General features: G+C 47.7%; 1 protein-coding gene across 4 annotated transcripts in view; it reads left to right on the forward strand.

Moving 5' to 3' along the window:
- Positions 1 to 16,708, forward strand: part of NTM (neurotrimin) — a 940,923-nt gene extending 924,215 nt beyond the window's left edge. Inside the window, exons 7-10 of one of the 4 annotated variants that reach the window (XM_024557294.4) lie at positions 1,694 to 1,845; positions 4,973 to 5,008; positions 10,865 to 10,897; positions 15,993 to 16,708. In XM_024557294.4, the coding sequence (XP_024413062.1) occupies positions 1,694 to 1,845; positions 4,973 to 5,008; positions 10,865 to 10,897; positions 15,993 to 16,090 (319 nt within the window). In that variant the 3' untranslated portion in view covers positions 16,091 to 16,708. The remainder of the gene's footprint in view (positions 1 to 1,693; positions 1,846 to 4,972; positions 5,009 to 10,864; positions 10,898 to 15,992) is intronic. The other 3 variants (XM_045192915.3, XM_024557295.4, XM_053928927.2) reach the window with 3 other exon arrangements.
- Positions 16,709 to 18,061: the final 1,353 nt, after the last annotated feature.

Consider the following 18,061-nt stretch of genomic DNA (forward strand, 5'->3'; position numbering starts at 1 on the left):
GGGTTCTGGCCGCACAGCCATATGCCTCGTTCCATTCTCACAGTGCTCCCATTTCAATGAAGTTCACGGACTAGGGCCACTTCACTGCTCCTGGAAGAAAAGGCTCCCAGACGAAAATCTACATAATGCAAAGCAAGGCAAGTTTCTCCAAGCAACCTTCTGACTTCCCTGGAGACAGGAGGGTGAGAACAGCAGCCAGAACCCAGCCACTGTGGTTTTGGCAGCCAACGGGAGCGCTCTGTAGTCCTGCAGAGACCGTGCCTCCCTGTGGTGGCAGAGCAGCCGCCCTCCCCGCCAGCCTGTGTGAACTCCATCGAAGCGCATCGTATGGAATGACCTTTTACAGTTTGCAAAGCATTTTCTCATCATCATGTCGCTAAGCTTCCCTTTATTTCTGCTTGAATATTGTCTTTCTCGGTGTGATGGCCCTACTATCAGCCATTTGCCCCAGTTCATGCCCCCAGAGCCTGTTCCAGTACGTGTCCACCTTGACCTTGTTTACTCTCTACACACCCTGCTCCAGGCTAACTCTGAACAGGCAGCTTAAGTTTGTGATCTTGTTCCCCGAGACCCTCCATGCAGAAGGATGTGTGCCCACCACTGTATTCATTTTCCCCATAACATAGACTCAGCTGCTGGGCAGGGAAAACTGATTATTTCAGGCAAAGGAAAAGGTTAGCTTGAAGTCCATTCTCTGAAATAGGACATTCCAGAGTTTTCCAAAAGAAGAGGGTTAATCTCGTGATTCCTATGTAGGCATGCAAGTGTAATAGGAATTGTTACTAACAACATCGTGCAGCGGAGGACGTAGCATTACTAGCCCCTCAAACAGCTTTCTCCTTACCCTCTCCCTCTACCCGGTAGTGGAGTCCGTGGTGCTGATACGTGTATCTCACTGCTTTCCTCACGAACAATCGGTGGCACTTCTTTAGTGGCCCCTGCCTCCAGTATGAGCCCTGCAGCACATCGGACTGCCCCAGCGAATTGCGCAGGCCCACTGTCCTGGCTCTGTAGGGCCATGTTCTCAGGAATCCATAATCCCTCCCAGACTGAGTTGCTACCACACCCTGGGCAGATCACCTCTCTCCAGCCCTTCAGAGTCTGCTGATTTAAAAGGATCCCCGGTTCTTGTTTCCTAAGCACAGCCCAAAGTAAGGTATTATGTGTAGAATGCCTCAGATTCTTGCAGGAAAATTTTATTACCCAAGTGCTTGAAAAACACTTTTTCTTCAAACCCCTCAGGCTGGTCTTCTCTCAGAAGTTTGAGTTTTTCGTTTTCGTGGTTGCCATCACCATCACCATCACCGTTTTCATTATCATCATCATCCACATCAATTACATGCACGTTTCGGAGCACCAGCTCTGTGAATAATGCTCTCCGGAATGTCACACAGCTGGCACATTATATTGGCCGGCGACACCTGCTTTTCCAGATCTTAAATACCCACATAGGGAGGTGAATACCTGTGTAGTGCCACAGGTATCTCCAGGCACATACCTAAAAATAGAGAAATAGAATGATATGTGTTATTATGTGCAAACTTACTGTGCAGTTGAGTGAGGAAAATCTGATTATAATGCCAGAAAGGGAGAATGAGATAATAATTAATTCCAGAGTCTATCTTCTTCCTATGAGAAAAATATAACCATCTTTTTTTTTCCTCTTGCTTTGTCTCTTTCTTCTTTGTCCCAGACTGGTTGAAGGAAAGAAGGGGGTTAAAGTGGAAAATAGACCTTTTCTCTCAAAACTCATCTTCTTCAATGTCTCAGAACACGACTATGGGAACTACACTTGCGTGGCCTCCAACAAGCTGGGCCACACCAATGCCAGCATCACACTCTTTGGTAAGACTGAGCCCTGAGCTGGGCGGTGAGAGAGGGACAGCATCATGCAGAGGAGGAGGAGTTGGGAAGGGAGGCCCAGGACGGAAGGTGAAAGAGAATCAGGACTCGTTAGGCTGGGGTGAGTGAGAAGAGGAAAAAAGGGGGATGAGAAAGAGTAACGAAGGTATGAAAGTAGACACTGGGAGTAGGGAAAAAGTATATAAAGGCTGTTCATATTTAATTCCGCAGTGGGAAAAACCCTGAGACAGGAGAAAAGGACTTGGGATGTTGAAGTGACATTTAATTTTTTCTCCTCAATGATATCTCCTAAATGGGCTGTGGGGATTATAATTAGTAGTCAAGAGCCCAGGGAGGAACATTTACTATATCAATACTTTATTCACTGAGTTAGTGTAAAATGCTACCATTTCTGAAAGTTTTTTCTGGCCATTGGGACCTAAGAGAAATGAAATTCTATTTATAAAAGTAGAATCATGGGCCCTGGGATCCTGAATATTATTACTTTCAGAAGGAGAATAAATAGAGAAAATGGGAATTTTCCTCGTGTTCCATTTGTATCAAAAGGTATTGTCTGGCTGGATTAAGAAATATTTGTCCAACCAACCCACCATCCTGAGAGCAGTTGCATAGTCATTCATGCATTGACCCACTAAACAACCATTTATTCAAGGGCTCACGCATGCAGGACAAATTGCTGTGCACTCCTCACCTGTTGGCAATGGCATTGGTGCCCGATGACAGTGAAGGAAGCAAATAAACCAGCACCACTGTAGGCCCGGTCTCTGGCTCTGTGGGTGGAATAGCTACACACAAGGGACCTGGGTATGAGTCTGCAGCCTCGGCCTCTGGTGAGGACTTCCATCCCTTCATAGTTGCAGACTCTCCTTATGGGCCACAGGGTCAATTTCTGGTTGGTTTGAGGGCCAATCCTTCCATACCTCACCAAGTTCAGTTAGCTTAGCATCTTTCAAATTGATTCCCCTCAGCCTCCCCTGCGAACAAGGACTCTTGAATGTGGTGAGGAGGGAAAGGTAAGGAAGTTAGCAGATGATTGGCAAGAACATAAATTCCTTTTTTTCTGAGAACTCCCAGATGATCCCATAGCTTCAGGTACCTCACTGCTGGCTCTGCCACAGCCCCTCTGTGACACATGTATCCCGCTGGCCCGTGAGAGCCCTCCTGTGCTGCCCACTGTCCTAGCTCTGCTTCCAAATCACATTCTCTCTTCCTTTTACCTGGCACATAAAAATAAAGCCCAGCTTTATGCAAGAGGGCTGGAAAGGGGAGGGTTGCCTTTGATCCCAGAGCTGAGTGCTGGGAATGGACGGAGCTGTGATTCGAGTGATTGATCGGTCTGACATCTCTCACACAGGGATAGTCATAATTGCCTCTCGCATTTGTCAGGCCTTTTTGGCTTTTTGGCAGGTGTCTGTCTGCATGAAGAGAAGGGCCAAGATGAGAAAGGAAGGTGCCCCTCCTTCCCTTGCCTTGCAAATCTGAGGCTCTCCCTGGCTTTCCCACCCGCCCCTCCCTGAGTGCTGCTCCCCACCCCCAGCAGTCATCCTTCCAGTAAACAGCTCCCTCTACCTTCGACCTCCTGGCTCTTCTGATTGGGATGCAAGACATGATTTTGCAGTAGGCTTCACCACTACGGCCCGGCTACTTCCCCTGAAGCCCTCTCAAGATGAGAATGGGAAGAAGCAGCAAACTTAAAAGTGAAATAACTGACATTTGTGACCAGAAATGCAGTGGAGGGTGTGTCATCCATCTGCTCTTTTCAGCAGACCCATGAAAGGCACTTAAGCCCTCTGGACACACCCCTGCACCCCACCCCCCCAGCCCTGCCATCTGTCTCCCAGCTTTCACCCTGTGTGGCACTTGGGACAGTCCTACAATTTCCAGCTTTCCGCAGTGCAGGGTCCTCTTTAAAAATTACATTAAAAGTGACAGTGTATATTGAAACAAGTTTAGTCAATCTGGGTCAAAGGTGAGTGGAGCACCTTTAATGCAGGAGGTCTCCGAGCCTGTACCTATTAAATCTCTAAGAGGGAGAAAAGTCTGTAGCCTGTCCCAAATTTAATCAAACAGATGCCAAAAATGTCAGCCTCCATTGAGAGACCGTTTCTGAGGAGCGGGTCACTAAGATGCTGCGTGGGGGGCACAGTACCATGGAAATAGTGAAATTCCATAAATGTGCAGGATGGCAGTACCCGAGGCTCATCCAGACAGACACTGTGGCCCCTGAGCTCAGTAGACCGAGGCTCCCCATCACGAAGGCCTTGTGCTGAAAGTGTTACCTTACTGGGGGCCCCACAACATTTTCCATTATGAGAAACCCCCTCAGTTCAGAGGCATCAAACAGGTTGGAAAGCAGCATTGACTTTATGCAAATATGCAAACTTTGCCACGAAGTTCATTCTTCCATAGCATCGCAAAATAGCATCATCCTTTCACCACCCACTTGTGTTTAACCTGCAAACCCTCTCCACCTGACCTGAATGTTGAAAAGTGAGGAGTGCTGGTGCTAAGGGACACCCATCTTGGCCAGTATCCCTGAGACTCCTTCAGCCAGATGGGGGCAGGGGAGGCCCTTCCTATCATGGGCCAGAACCAATAGGTTCTGAGCACCAGTCTCTAAGACTGGGGAGACTGCAGGGGACTTGAGTTGTGCCCCCATAATCCTGAATCACAAGGTTCCTGTGGGGGGCCTTGTTCCTGCCCTGGTGCCTTGGGAGCACAGAGTCCTGGACTTGGTCTTCCAGAGTGAAACATCGTGGTGGAGATGTGGGAAAGAAATCTCTGAAAAAGAACTTTGGTCCTTTGTTACCGTAGCAGTGCCCAACCCAGCACGAGCTAAGAGTAAATCCATGTGCCCTGCAAGACTTACAAAGGGTCCAGCTCCCTCACTTCCCGACCATCACGTCTGAGCGTAAAGCACTTTTGTGTTTCCCGCGTCGCATGTCGTCCTACCACCTTTGGTTGCCGTGTCTCCCTTTATTTATCCATTGCTCCAGAAATGTTTGTGAAAGGCGGTATACAAACTATATATGACAAATATATAGCTACTGTATATAATATATGTGTTTGTTTTCATTTTTCTCTCCTGTATGTCCCTCACCCGATTTAGAACTAAATGAGCCTACAAGCTCAACTTTGTTGCAAGGTCAGTATCCCCCTTGCTTTATGGTTTCTCCCCTCCCTTTTCCCCTGCAGCCCCTATTGTTCCCGCACCTTTTCCCTGCCCCTGTGTGCATTACCTGCCTGTAAAGTTGCTTAGAGGATGGCAGGGGAAGCTAAGGTGGTTACTGGGAGCTGGTGAAACTCCAAAGATACCTCCCTTTTCTCTGCTCGACCTTGCCCACACTTCTCCAGAAGGGATGGGTGGGGGGAAAGAAAAGAAACATTATCAACAACTCAAAGCCCAGAAGATTGAGAGAAAGAGTCTCACCAATAGCAAAACAACTCAAACCCACTAAGCAATTTTCATAGCAAGAGTCCTGTTGATGGCCACTCAGCAAAGGAGCAAATACCAGGCACCTGAAGGTTCAAAGATTCCCTAAAATGCATCAGCTGGTACACAGGGAGGTTCTCCAAGGGAGGAGGGGAGGCATGGCTTGTGTGCCTGCTGGCTAGTAAGTTATTGTCAGGGGTGGGATGACACTGAGCCCTAGTTCTGTGCTCTGGGACAAGTCACTAAATGTTATTTAGACTCAATTTCCTCTTCTACAAAATGGAATTGATCTGCCTTATCTACCTCAGAGTTGTTCCAACATTCAACTGATGGTGCATAGTAAAAAGGCTTTGAAACGGCTTGGTGCTTTTTGAGGTATTAAAGTCCAGTCTCCAGGTGCAAGCTGAACGACAAGGACGTCTCTCAGCGTAACAACACAGGGGTTCATTAACTCATTTCTCAAACCCTTCACCCCAGACCCTTTACATCTTCCTCTTCTTAAAACCCCTGTCCATGTGAGAATCCTACATGCCTTGCCTCTGTTTGCACAGCCCTTCAGATTCTCTCCAGGTCCACTAGCCTCATGTGAGTAATTCACTGGGACTGGGACTGAGCACGTGGACAGAGGTGGCCCCGTCTGGGTGGCACGTGATGCATGCTGCGTGCGCTGCTTTCCTCGTCCTGAGGACAGTGTCCCCCATAAGTTACGCCGGCAGGAAGGCAGCTGTGCAGACAAGGAGGGGAATGGTTTTCTCACCCTGTCCCCCAACCCTCTGCCCTTTCTCATCCCACCTCACCCTGCACCCTGCTGTCCAACCATTCACATACAGCTGTGCAGTCACCAGAGGATGGCATTAAACTTGGGAGGTGGGGGAAGAGATGGAAGGAAATGAATTATTTAGGAAGCTGTTTGACAGATGAAGAAAAATACTTTTATCATGAAAACATTCAGGGCTGCATTATTCACCTTAGTGATGCCGAGCGTCTCGGTGATGAACCACGAACAGGAAAATGAGACAATGAGATAGAAAAGAAAACATGAACTCAACGGAAACATTCAGGTTCAATTTATGATTCAACTTGAACCTCCGTGTGAGGCATGGTCACAGATCTAAAACAGAGCGTCCGAAAAGCACCTAACGTGGGCAGGAAAAGGGAAGTGTGAGAGACTGGAGCAAAGGCTGTACTGCTCCAGACGAGCCTTTAGAAGTGACTAGGCTCAGTCTGATCACTGAGTTCTTCGTCCTCAGAGGGAATGGGAGCGTTTAACACAGCTCCTGGTTGCCAAGGAGCTGGTGTCTAACTGAAGGTGTGCAGAACTGATGGAGGGAGCATTGTCCCACACCAAAGAGGAGAACAAAGCCAGTCAGAAACAAACAAATCACCCTGCGGCTGTTGAGCAGGGGACTGGGGTGGGGGTGGGGCAGGAGGCCTCCTTATTGGGCTCCACCCGCAGAGACAGAGCTGCCCTGCCTCACTCAGCTCTGCTGTCAACTGTGAACTCGGGGCGAAAGGATCTCGATGCTGCTCTCCAGTCCCCTTCCAGCATGCTCTCACCCCTCATTCTTCTCACTCAAGGCAAAGCAATGGGGCGGGGCCAGCAGCTGTAACTTGTAGGCATCGGGGACACTCCAGTATGTGCATGAGTGTGGTTTTCAGGACAGCTGTTGGGCACTTTTGTACAATAAGGGATATTTTAGAGAAAACCCCTCGCATCTTGGGCATCTTCCTTATTCTTCTGTGTTCTTTTTTTCCTTCTTCCTTCTCCTTTTCTAGACTAGAGAACTACCTATTTTCTCAGAGAATACTCCCACGTTATGCTCATTTCATCTCAGAAATACTGAGGGAGCTTTATATAAGGGCATGGATTTCCACGGACAGGGAGCACTTGGCTTTAAGAGAAGTTCCGAGCTATTTTGCCACTCCATATCTGGATAGACTAGAAAGATTCTTATTAAAAAAAAGTCATTCCTCCTCAGCATTTTCTGCCACCCTTGAAATATTTCTCTGCCCCCCTTTTGCAAACACAACAGATTGCATGTCACCCTCCCGTATTAATATTCGGTGTCACAGGACTCCCGCCATGAGAAATACGGACTCGGAGATGCGCCCTCATCCTTCACCGAATTCCCTCCCGGGCCAGAGAGCCAGGCCCGCACTGCAAACTCAGCTGCTAGGTGGCTGTTTGTTTCCCATCCACTGGTCCTTTGTCTTTCATCTCCTAGGCGTTAAGTCAGATTTGATGGCATCAGTGGGCTGGGAAAGGTTGGCTGATTAATGCCCATGAATCTCACAGTGACCGTCAAGCCAACTTATTAAAGAATGGAGACTAAAGTAAACTGTATCAGAAGGAGAGAAAACATTGCAGTAGAGAGATGATTAGTTCTTCCCTGCAGAGGATTAAAGATAGTTAATTAGGCCCAGCCATCCAGCAGTTAGCATTTCTATCTAGCATTTCTATCGCACGTGTGTCTAAATACCAGAAGGTGCAAAAAAAAAAAAAAAAGTTCTTAGCATTTTTAAAAGGTTTATATGAGAAGCAACCCCCCACACACCAACATTCTCTTCTGGAGGGCGGGCCCCTTGTAGTGCAGGCTTCCCCTGCTACTTGTGTGTCATAGGAACCCATCTGCTGGTGGTGGTGTGAGAGGCTATGTTTGGCTTCAATGAAATTTTTTGTTTTGAAGACTCTTTTAACACATTTGCCCATATCATGATGGGTGATTGATAAGCACACCTGCCCACACCTTGCTGAGAGTTCAGCAGTTTTTGACCAAAAGTGGTAGGACGCCCCACACACACCACGCCCCACCCTCCCTATTCACCAGATCTGTGCCAAAGTGACTTTCTTTTTTGTTTTCCTGGATGAAAAAAATCTTAAAGGGAAACATTTTGCCCATGTGGAGGAGGTGAAACAAAAAATACAGCAGAAGCACTAAGAGGCACCAAAATTGATGAGTTCAAAAACTGTTTTGAGTGCTGGGAAAAAAGTCTCGATAGGTGTATTGCATCCAATGGAGAGTACTTTGAAGGTGACTGATGTTTAAACATGTGAGAATAAATACACAATTTTTTATAAGTAAATTCCAGGATTTGGGGGTGCCCCCGTGTATATTCATCCTGACATGAACCCAGCCCTCCTCTGCCTGCTGGGGTCAGATGGTGACCCTGTGCTTCCACAGGGTACCTGGTTTCGGCTATGAACATAGGCTTTGGGGCCACAAAGAGCACTTCATGAGTGACCAGAGACACTGGCTTAGGGGCTTGGGAGAGGGTGTTCTTTTTATTTTTCTTTTATCTATTTTTTCTTTCTTTTGAATATTTTATTCCTATTCTTCCTGGCTTGTCATTAATATATCAACAGAAATACTGCAAATTGTAGTTAAATTCTTGGTGAGGAAAACACAGGCTTAGGTTTTTAGGGACTGTTTGTTTTCTCGATAGCCAAAGGTTAACTCAAAGACGAGTTTATGGCTAGTACTCACTTTGGGAGCCAGAGCCAGATTTACACTCTGGAAGCTGGACCCAGCAGTGGCGCTGCATCAAGCATTTCAGTGCTCCCGTTTCTACATCTCTTCTTAGTACCGAATCAAAGGGAATGGGTAAAAATGTACCAGGAGGGGTTTCGAGTTAATATAAAGAATACCTTGGCCACACTTGCCCCTCATTGGTGAGGTAATAGCCAGGGCAGGAACACATTCTAGTTAACTAGAAGAGTTCAAACATCTCTACATGGAGAAGCCTAAGGGTAAGTTCCAGCTCCGGTCAAGGTTGAGTGTCCAGTAATCCTTTGTGTGGGCAGGAGCTAAAGAGTGCTAGCCTTCTTTTGAGTAACATGTGTTGGAGATTCAGAAGAGAACAAATAGTTGGAGGGGAACAATTAAGCTGAAGTTGTTTTCAGGTTTTAATTTACCTGATGGAAAGTCACTTCTGATAATATCTAGAGCACTGCAGAAACTTATGCTCTTAATTTATTGCTCTTTTTTATAGTTCGGACAAGCCAGATTACCAAATAGAACTCTTCCATGTGCCCTCCCTCCAATAGAATCCAAAGCAGCACCTGTCACTCCACAGACCCCACACTCGCTCTGCATGTGCTGTGGGGTGAAGGGTTTATGGCTACTTTATCCCTGGAAGAGTCTCTCTTCAGCCTGCCCTCCCTCCTTCCAATTACCCTCCATCTGGGTACAGAGGGATTCGAGTCAGTGGTATCTGAATGAGATGACTCATGAGAATACCCCCTCCTTAATTCCTGGGCTGCCTTCCACAGCCTAGCAATCACTCCAGGACCACCCTTGCCACACACACAGATCACAAAGTACCAGCACTTCTGTCACTTCTCTGTCACCCAGACTCTACATAAGATCTCCTCTTTATCACCCCTTTGATCTTTGATCATAGATCACCCCTTTGAGTGGCTTCTCAGGTTTGCTAATGTCCACTTAGACCAAGAGGGATATCATATGTTGGGTACCTTCAAAGAACAGATCAAGAATTTGAATGCAGAAGTGTGTATTTTGATTCCGGTCAAATGTCTTAGTTGAGTTTAGGTTGTTATACCTAAGTTGTCTTTCCTTCTACATGGGAGGATCTTTGCATGAAGAATGGTATCACTTCAATGCAAAAGACTTTCAAGTCATTTTCTCATTTTTCCCAGCTTTGCTAAGGTACAAATGACAAATTGTAAGACATTTAAAGTGTGTGTTGTAGTGATTTGATACACAGATACCCTGTGAAAGGATTTTTCATCCTCTTTATGTCCAAGGTGAATGAACTGCAGAGGTCTCCAGCTAAAAAGGAAAGTAAACAATTGGATTATCACCATTCCAGGCCTGTCAAGATATGCTTTCATCAGTAAAGGCTCTGTGCGTTGTTCTGAGAGCTTGAAGTTGAGGAAAAGGGGGTCCTTGTAGTCTCATCAGCAGAGAAGAACTAGAGTCCCAGTATTTCCATGGGTGGGTCCCAGCAAGCCCAAGTGTAACAGTCCATATGCAGGTCTCACAGCCTCAGGCTGGCCCAGAGGGAGGAGGCCCCCTGCAGCAGCTCAGCAGAGCCTGGCTCACGAAGAGAAGTCAGATAGCCAAGGTGTGGGCTCCACTGGCACTGGTAACCCAGCTCGGCAGTGTTTGGGAGACACATATGTGAACGCCAGTCACACTTCTATACCTTGAACATCGCGTGGGCGCCTATGTTCCAGTTACTGCAGTAAAATCCACTGCTGTGAGCCATTTCATAGTTAAGGCCTGCAGACTTCGAATAATTAGGGGGTTGTGGGGGACCAAAGAAAGACCATTGTTCTACAAACAAGTGTTTATTGGCCTAGGGCCTCAGGCTTGAAGGTACACCCAAGTCCCCCAGTGGGACAAGGTGGATATGTTGGCTCACTTTGGGTCAGTGACTTAACCTGAACATCAGCTATATCTTTCCCCAACTTGCCCACATAGCAGCTGACTCTTTGGTGCATGTGAGGGCTGGGGGTCTTGGCTCACTCCCCGAACTGTCTGAGGGCAAAGCAAGGCCTCCGACTACTTTCTGCCTTAACAGTGGCTTGTTTTCCATTTCTTTTAGAAGTGAAATCTACAGCCCTGATCCCTTGGAAAGGTCGGTATATTTATCTCTCAGGCAGCTGTGCCTTGGTGAGGACGGGATACGCAAAACTCTCTCCCTGCTTGCAAAGTGCCTTCTCTTCTGAGCTAACCCCAGAAGGCAGCCCAGTGGGCCCTCAACCCTGCCCTTGGGCTGTCTCTCTGTCACTTTAGATTAACCCACCCCCAAGGACAATCCATTCTCCCTGGGTAGCTTCCACTTTCAGAAGTCTAACTTCTCTGCTGGCAGCACTAATGAGCACCTGTCAGTACCCAGAATAGCTCCATGTCTGGTTGCCTCTGTACCAGGTCTGCCTCTTTCCTCACACATGGATGCTCTAATGCGACGATCTCCTTAGACCTTGCATGCTTCCCTTCCCTTAACCCATTCTCTCTCTCTCTCTCTCTCAGAACTGGAAGGGCAGTGGTTGGAGGGAGACAAAAGTGGAATGAAGGGGAAAGTTCTTGTGTGCATCACTTGGGTACGAATAAAATGAGGTTATCAGAGACTTTCATTCTTGCCAGATGTTTCCAATGAATAATGGACACTCATCACAGCTCTCTGGGACTCTCATTGTCCTGATAGTAAGTGTCTTCAGGCCTCTGCAGCTCTATAAGGAGACAGAGGCAGTAAAGGCATCCAATCTGGAGGGGTGACTAGATGAAGAACAGAGGCCTCATCTGTGTGGCCCATGTCAGCAGGTAGAGATGGGCTGAGCAGTCACTGTCCAGCACAGGCTCTGGGAGGGCCTTGCTCCAGGAGGCTGTGATCCACACATGCCTGGAAGAAAGGTCCTCATGCTGTAGCTTCTTCCATGTGCTGGGCAATGGGGGGCAGCCAGCGTGGTCCCCACCTAACCAGTGCCCAGGTGGGGCCAGCCCAGTCCTCATTCTCTTCCCACGCACACTTCCTGCAGGTGAATGAGTCACCCAAAGCAGACGCTGTGAGGTAATGGAAAAGACAATTGTGTTTGGAGACAGAAGTCAAGGAACCTTGGGAAAATCACCTAAACAATGAGGTTAAATTCCCACATAGCAGAGTGCAGATAACAGTCTTAACCTAGTACATGAGTGTTCTTTAAGTGGCTGGAACACCTTTTTAACTGAGCACTCTGCCTGATATCCTAATACATAGGGTTTTACTCCTACGTATACCTTGCCTCAACCACAGGAATTTGCAGTGACTTTCATTGGAAAAGAAGGGACAACAAATTCTTACTTTGAAGCAATGGAAAAAGGAAGTAAGCATTTGGGTTGGGTTTGGTTTGAACCATGCATACAAAGAATGTGTACCTGTCGATCAGACACCTTAAAGCAAGTGGAAATTTTCAAAAAGAGTAAAAAGAAAACAGGGGAAGGGTGTTTGGAAGACAAAATTAAGGTAAAACAAGAGGCAAGGTAGGAAAAGAATTTATGTTTTGTTGTAGGTTTTTCTTTACTTCTCCAAGTAAAATCTTAAGGAAAAAGAAACACAGATTAAATACGCGTTGTCTACATGTAGGACAATGTTCTGGCACTTCCTTCCCTCCAGCAAGTGTTTATTTATTACCTGCCATGGGCCCAGTTAGACATAGACTGCCCTTAGGGAGCTTATAGCACAGAGGAGGAAATACAGAAGTTAGGTGAGTAAAGAGAATTATAACAAAGGGTAGTAGGCATTCTAACAGTGGGACGCATGTGGTGCTGTGGCAACAAACCACAACAAGTCAAGGAAGGCTGCCTGGAGGAGGTGACTGGAAAAAGGTGTGGGTGAGTTGAGGGAGAGGGCAGAAAGTATGTGTATGAGAAGGAAAAGGAATATGGTTTGCCCTGACCAGTGTGGCTCAGGTGGGTGTTGTCATGCGCAGTGAAAGGTCACAGTTTCGATTCCCGGTCAGGGCACATGCCTGGGTTGCAGGTTCCGTCCCTGGTTGGGGCATGTATGAAAGGCAGCCAGTGGTGTTTCTCTCACATTGATCTTTCTCTCCCTATCTTTCTCCCTCCTTTCCCTGCTCTCTAAAAATAAATAAATAAATCTTTAAAAAAAAGAATGGGAATATGGTTGGAGGTTACACACTTGTGTGTGCGTGCATGTGTATGTGCAGGCGACAGCTTGTGCAGCATGGAGTTGGGGGCACAGAGAAACTGAAGAACACGTGGCAGGAAAAACCACTAAGGAGGCAGAAAAGCAAGCAGATTATGAAATATGGAGTGCTTGACCAAGCAGTTGGGAGGTTTTGTGAAGGCCGTAGGGATCCAATAGAATTATAGCATGATCGATTTGGGAATATAGAATCATCTCCCTGGAATTATCATAAAGAATGAACCTGAGAGGTCAAGGGCTAATGTGTGAACTTCCATGGAAGTTGAAAGGAGAGCTGCCTGGCCGGTCTTCTTTGGGAGGACATGTGGAGAAACCCTGACTCTGCTTCCCTCTTCTGTCCAGCTCTGTGCAGTTCAGGCTTCCTGGACGTGCTGGAGAGAAGGATGGGTTGGGGTGAGAATGTGTGGAGGGGTGCAGGCAGGCTGGATGTGGCCCCCCACAGTGGGTGAACCCCCCACAAGTCTGGGACAGAATATAGGAGCAACCAGAGAGGCCCTGGGAGCTTGTCCAGAGTGACAACACACCAGAGGAGGCTTTGAGGCACTCAATGGCCTTTCCCTTCCTTCTATGGGAAGAGTTTTCTGACCCAACAGGTCAAGATCCCTCTCTACAGGTTCTGTGTAGTGATGCCCAACAGTCAGCAGAGCCACAGAGGAATTCTTCACAGCTTGACCATGAACCTGAACACAGAGCTGTAGAGCAGCCCTGCCAAGGGAGCTGTCCTGGGTGGGGCCAGATAGCAGTCACAGCAGCCTCCTCTGTGTCACTGCAGAGTCCCTGGCCTGTACTTTTTCCCCAGTGGATATGCTTTGCCTCACTTGAACTATTGTTTTTAAATGAATTTCAATGCCTCTACCTGGGGTTTTCACCACTCTCTAAAATCTTGCTCCCTGCCCATTTTACTCAGAGTTGTCCTGACTTTTCTTAGGTGGTAACCAAGCCACCTGTGTACAGGCCCGTGCACAGCTGTACACCTGGCTTGTGGCATCCTCCCGGAAGAATCCCACCCGTGGTGCCCTGAAAGGAGGGCATAGAAATGCTAGGGACTTTCCTTTGTTCCCCTTCCCTTTTACCACGGGGCCTCTTCTTAGCCATGGCCAGCAGGCAGGGAGAGGGAGGGAGTATGCTGGGATGAGCAGGGTGTAGATTTCAAAGCTGTGCGTGCGTGTTGAGCAGAGCAAAGAGATGAAAAAGAGCCATGTGTCCATAGATGCATGTCTGGCCAAGAGTGTCATGTGCCAGGCATGGATCCATGGCAATTCAGATTCATTGTGCCACGTGCCCGTGGGAGTGGAATCCAGCCAATGGCCTCTGCCCTGCTTATATACAGCACCCAGCTCCCACAAAGGCCTGCTGGTCCTGGGGACTCAGGTACAAACTGTGTCTCCGAATCAGGGTTAGGCACAAGCAAGAGTCTTACTGTGAGGGATCTTGGAGTGGCCCAGAGCAGAAGGGCTTCCTCACAGGACAGAAGCATAACCTCTCCACTAGAAGGCAGCAGGGAGGGGCTTCTCTCCTGGGATTCCAGAGAAGGCTGTGTAGATAACAGAGTGAGGACCCTAAAAAGGGAAGTTCTCCTCCCTGCCAGGTGGAGAGTGGAAGAGGCCTCCCAGTGCTTCTCATGAGGAAAGGCACTGCCAGGAAATCTGGCCCTGTGTCCTGTGTCCCAGACAACAGGACACAGGAGGTTGGAGGATGTGCTGCCTCTCAGACTCATGATGCCTTAGCCACTGCCCCATAATCAGATTTCTCCCAAAGGTCTAGGGAATACAATACCATGGGCAGTGCTCCCAAGTCAGGAGTTTCAGGGCTTGATGGAATAGTCTCATATGGAATCTAGAGGCCTGGTCTGATGTTCAGCATCCAAGCCCAGGCAGCTGCACCTGGCTTTGTTCCTTCACCCCTGGTGAGGACATGGACTTAGTGAGGACACCAGCCGTACATCCATTAAATTCATTGCAGCAGAGCATGCCAGGGCAATTCCAGTCTTGGAAGATGCCCGGATTTCTTGGATACCTAATTCATCGGGGCCTCAAAACCTGTGTGTACTATCCATGAATCAAAGCTCCATTGGTCATGGGTGTTCTCGCCACCGGGCTGAGGTAGCCAGAAATCTTACGCATTACAATGATAGGAAAGCTACTGGGGAATTTTATTACCCCATCGTTTTCTTGCCTCCCACATTTGGCTTCATTTCAAAGATACATGTTAGCAGGGCAGGCTGGCATGTGCCTCCAAAGGCAATGCACCCTCCATCTCCACTCTCAGACATACTCCATGGCAGGTTCTGCAACCCCATTTCCACTTACACCTTCCCTTACTTCCATGGGCACAGCAAAAGGCCAGCTGTGTCTTTAATTGTTCCCACCTCCACCTCGTGTGAGCTGGGTTTGGCTTTTCAGGCATGTGATGCTTGAGCTGGGTCTGCTGTTAGCAAGACCAGATGGGGAAGAGGCCAAGTGTTCCCGGCGGAAACCCAGTGCTCTGCCCCGAGATGCAGCCACTGACAGAAGGACACTAAGCCCCGAGCAGGAGCAGCAGGGAGGCAGACTATGGAGTCCAACAGGTCCTTTCCTGAGCAACAGGTGGAGCAGCTGGAGGGTTATGTGCACGTTGAAGGCAGGAAGTGCTTAGAAGTGGTTGGCTGATGATGCAAACGATGCAAGGTCTCACTTCACTGAAGCTCTGTGTAGGATGTTAATAAACAGGCCCTTTCTTCTTGAACTTGACCTTGAGTCACAGCCTTAGCAGCTTACACAGGAAAGGAGTGGTGGCCACCAGCACACTTTAACCTGAGCTTCATCTTCTCTCCTTGCCAGGGAAGGCTTCCCATTATACGGTGTGCATCTGGGAGATGAAAGCTATAGAAGATTTAATCATAATGCAGCCCCCTACAGAGCGGGAACAACAAATACTCCCAGTTAGAGAGATGCCTTATCAGATGCAAGGCCTAAGGACAGCAAACCAGGCGATGGCTGGCTGTTCCCTCTTATACTAGCTGCTCATGATGAGTGTGTTCTCTCTGCAGGCCCAGGCGCCGTCAGCGAAGTGAACAATGGGACGTCGAGGAGGGCAGGCTGCATTTGGCTGCTACCTCTCCTGGTCTTCCTACTCCTCAAATTTTGATGTGAGTGCCACTCCCCCCGCCGGGGAAAAGCTGCCGCCACGGCAACCACCAACACCACAGCACGGCAACTCCGACAACAGCAAGAGCAACCCCATTTCTAAATCAGATATGATCAGACGAAATCCAGAGAAACAGATCCTATTGGGACAAAAATTCGAGGGAGGGGAACAAAGAATACTTTGGGCAAACACACGGTTAAAAAGGAAATTGAGAATCGCCTTGCAGGCTTTGCAGATGTGTAGGTACAGCTGAGTTTTCTTTCTTTCCCCACATGGGAGGAGCGCACACCCGGCTTTGGACCCACCCGCAGCTGCATTGCGTGACCTCTGTTTCCAGGGTGGTTGAGGGCTCAGCCACTCTGCCCACTAATGTGCCCCTGCCAAGGAAAATTCTGGAGTCGGCCATCCCAAATTCAGTCAGTCACTAGAGACGAACACAGAGTGAGACGTGCGGCCCCAACGTGCCCCCAGGGCCCTTTCGTAGACTGTGCCACTGTTGTGTGTGATATGAAATGAAATTTAAAAATAAATAAAAAGGAAACTAAACAAGACAGCCTGACAGCTACAAAAATCCCACAATCAACAGTCACAACAGATATTGTTAAACTTTTTTTTTTTCATTTTACTACATGGACTTCATGGATAATAAGGGATTCTGATTCATTATTAATTTTATTAATTATATTTTCTGATATGAGTCTAGAACTTAGTGGAAAAAACAAGACAAAACAAAAAACACACAGATGAAAGAGGTGAAGAGAAGTATGCTTGTTAAGGATTAAAAATGGATAGTGCACTTCTTAACTAGGTTTACAACTGGTGGACCACACACCAGGCATTAACCACCTGGTGAGGATTTGGCAAATCCACCAAAAAAACCACATATGATTTAACCAATATCTCCACCAGCGTTACAGATTTCTCCTTATTCTGGCATTTAATGCAAACAGTACTATGCTTCTCCACGCTGTTTAGAAATGGAAGGGTGATTGCACTCTATCTTGCGTTTGTTGGCTATGCTTCCTTTGATGACATATATTATACAGTATATATATATACATATATTTTTTTTGTTAGAGTCCTAGCCGTTTTCTTTCTCTGCAGGGTCCTTTCTCAGACATTACTGCATGCTGTATATGGCGTTAGCTGTGTGTTGATCTTCTAAAAGATGATAGAGTTTACTGGTAATTGTGTAATCAGCTCCTGCCTTTTTATTTTCTTGGGTTATTCACATGTCAGAGACATTTATCAAAAGAGAAAATATACACTAATACCAGGCACAGCATCTTTTTCAGGCGAGGCTCTCAGAGGCCGTCTCAGGTGCCTCGCATCTCCATCACGAACAAACAAGCAACTGAACCAACTAAACAGTCAGTAACCACTTGCTTTAGCCCTTATGGGAATCTCTGATGCCTTTGTGACCACTGGAGAATTGAATCCTCTTGGTTTATTTTATTTAATTTCCTACCTTTGTGTGTGTGTGTATGAAAGAGGAGAAGATGCAGTTTTTAGATCACCTTTTTTCCTCCCCGGAAGTCTGGGGACAAGAGAGGCCTCGGGGAGGGGTCCTGGATGTGACGAGGGAAAGTGGGATTGGGGGTTAGGGGAGGGAGGGGTTGTCTCTGACTTGACATTAAAAAGTGTTCCATGTCCCTCTTCACCTGGTGTGGTACCTCATTCTCAAGTGGGGGGAGAGGGGGCACAGAACCTGGCTTGCTCAGGTGTGAAGAACATGGAGGAGGATGGGCTCCTGACTCAAGTGACTGCACTTTAGACCCCTCATTGGGGTGAGTGGGGCTCTCCCTGTGGTATATGCTCTGATGACAGACAGGACAGTCAGAAAGCCCCTTTGTCCTTTGTCCTCCTAATGGAAGTGAGGGTGGGGGGGTCTCACAGACTCTGGCCAATGCTGGCAGCATCCTGCTTGTGCCCAAACACCTCACCTCATAGCCTGGGCAAAATGGCAAGTCC

This window comes from Desmodus rotundus, chromosome 7 (assembly GCF_022682495.2).
Source record: "Desmodus rotundus isolate HL8 chromosome 7, HLdesRot8A.1, whole genome shotgun sequence".
In the NCBI taxonomy this organism is placed as follows: domain Eukaryota; kingdom Metazoa; phylum Chordata; class Mammalia; order Chiroptera; family Phyllostomidae; genus Desmodus; species Desmodus rotundus.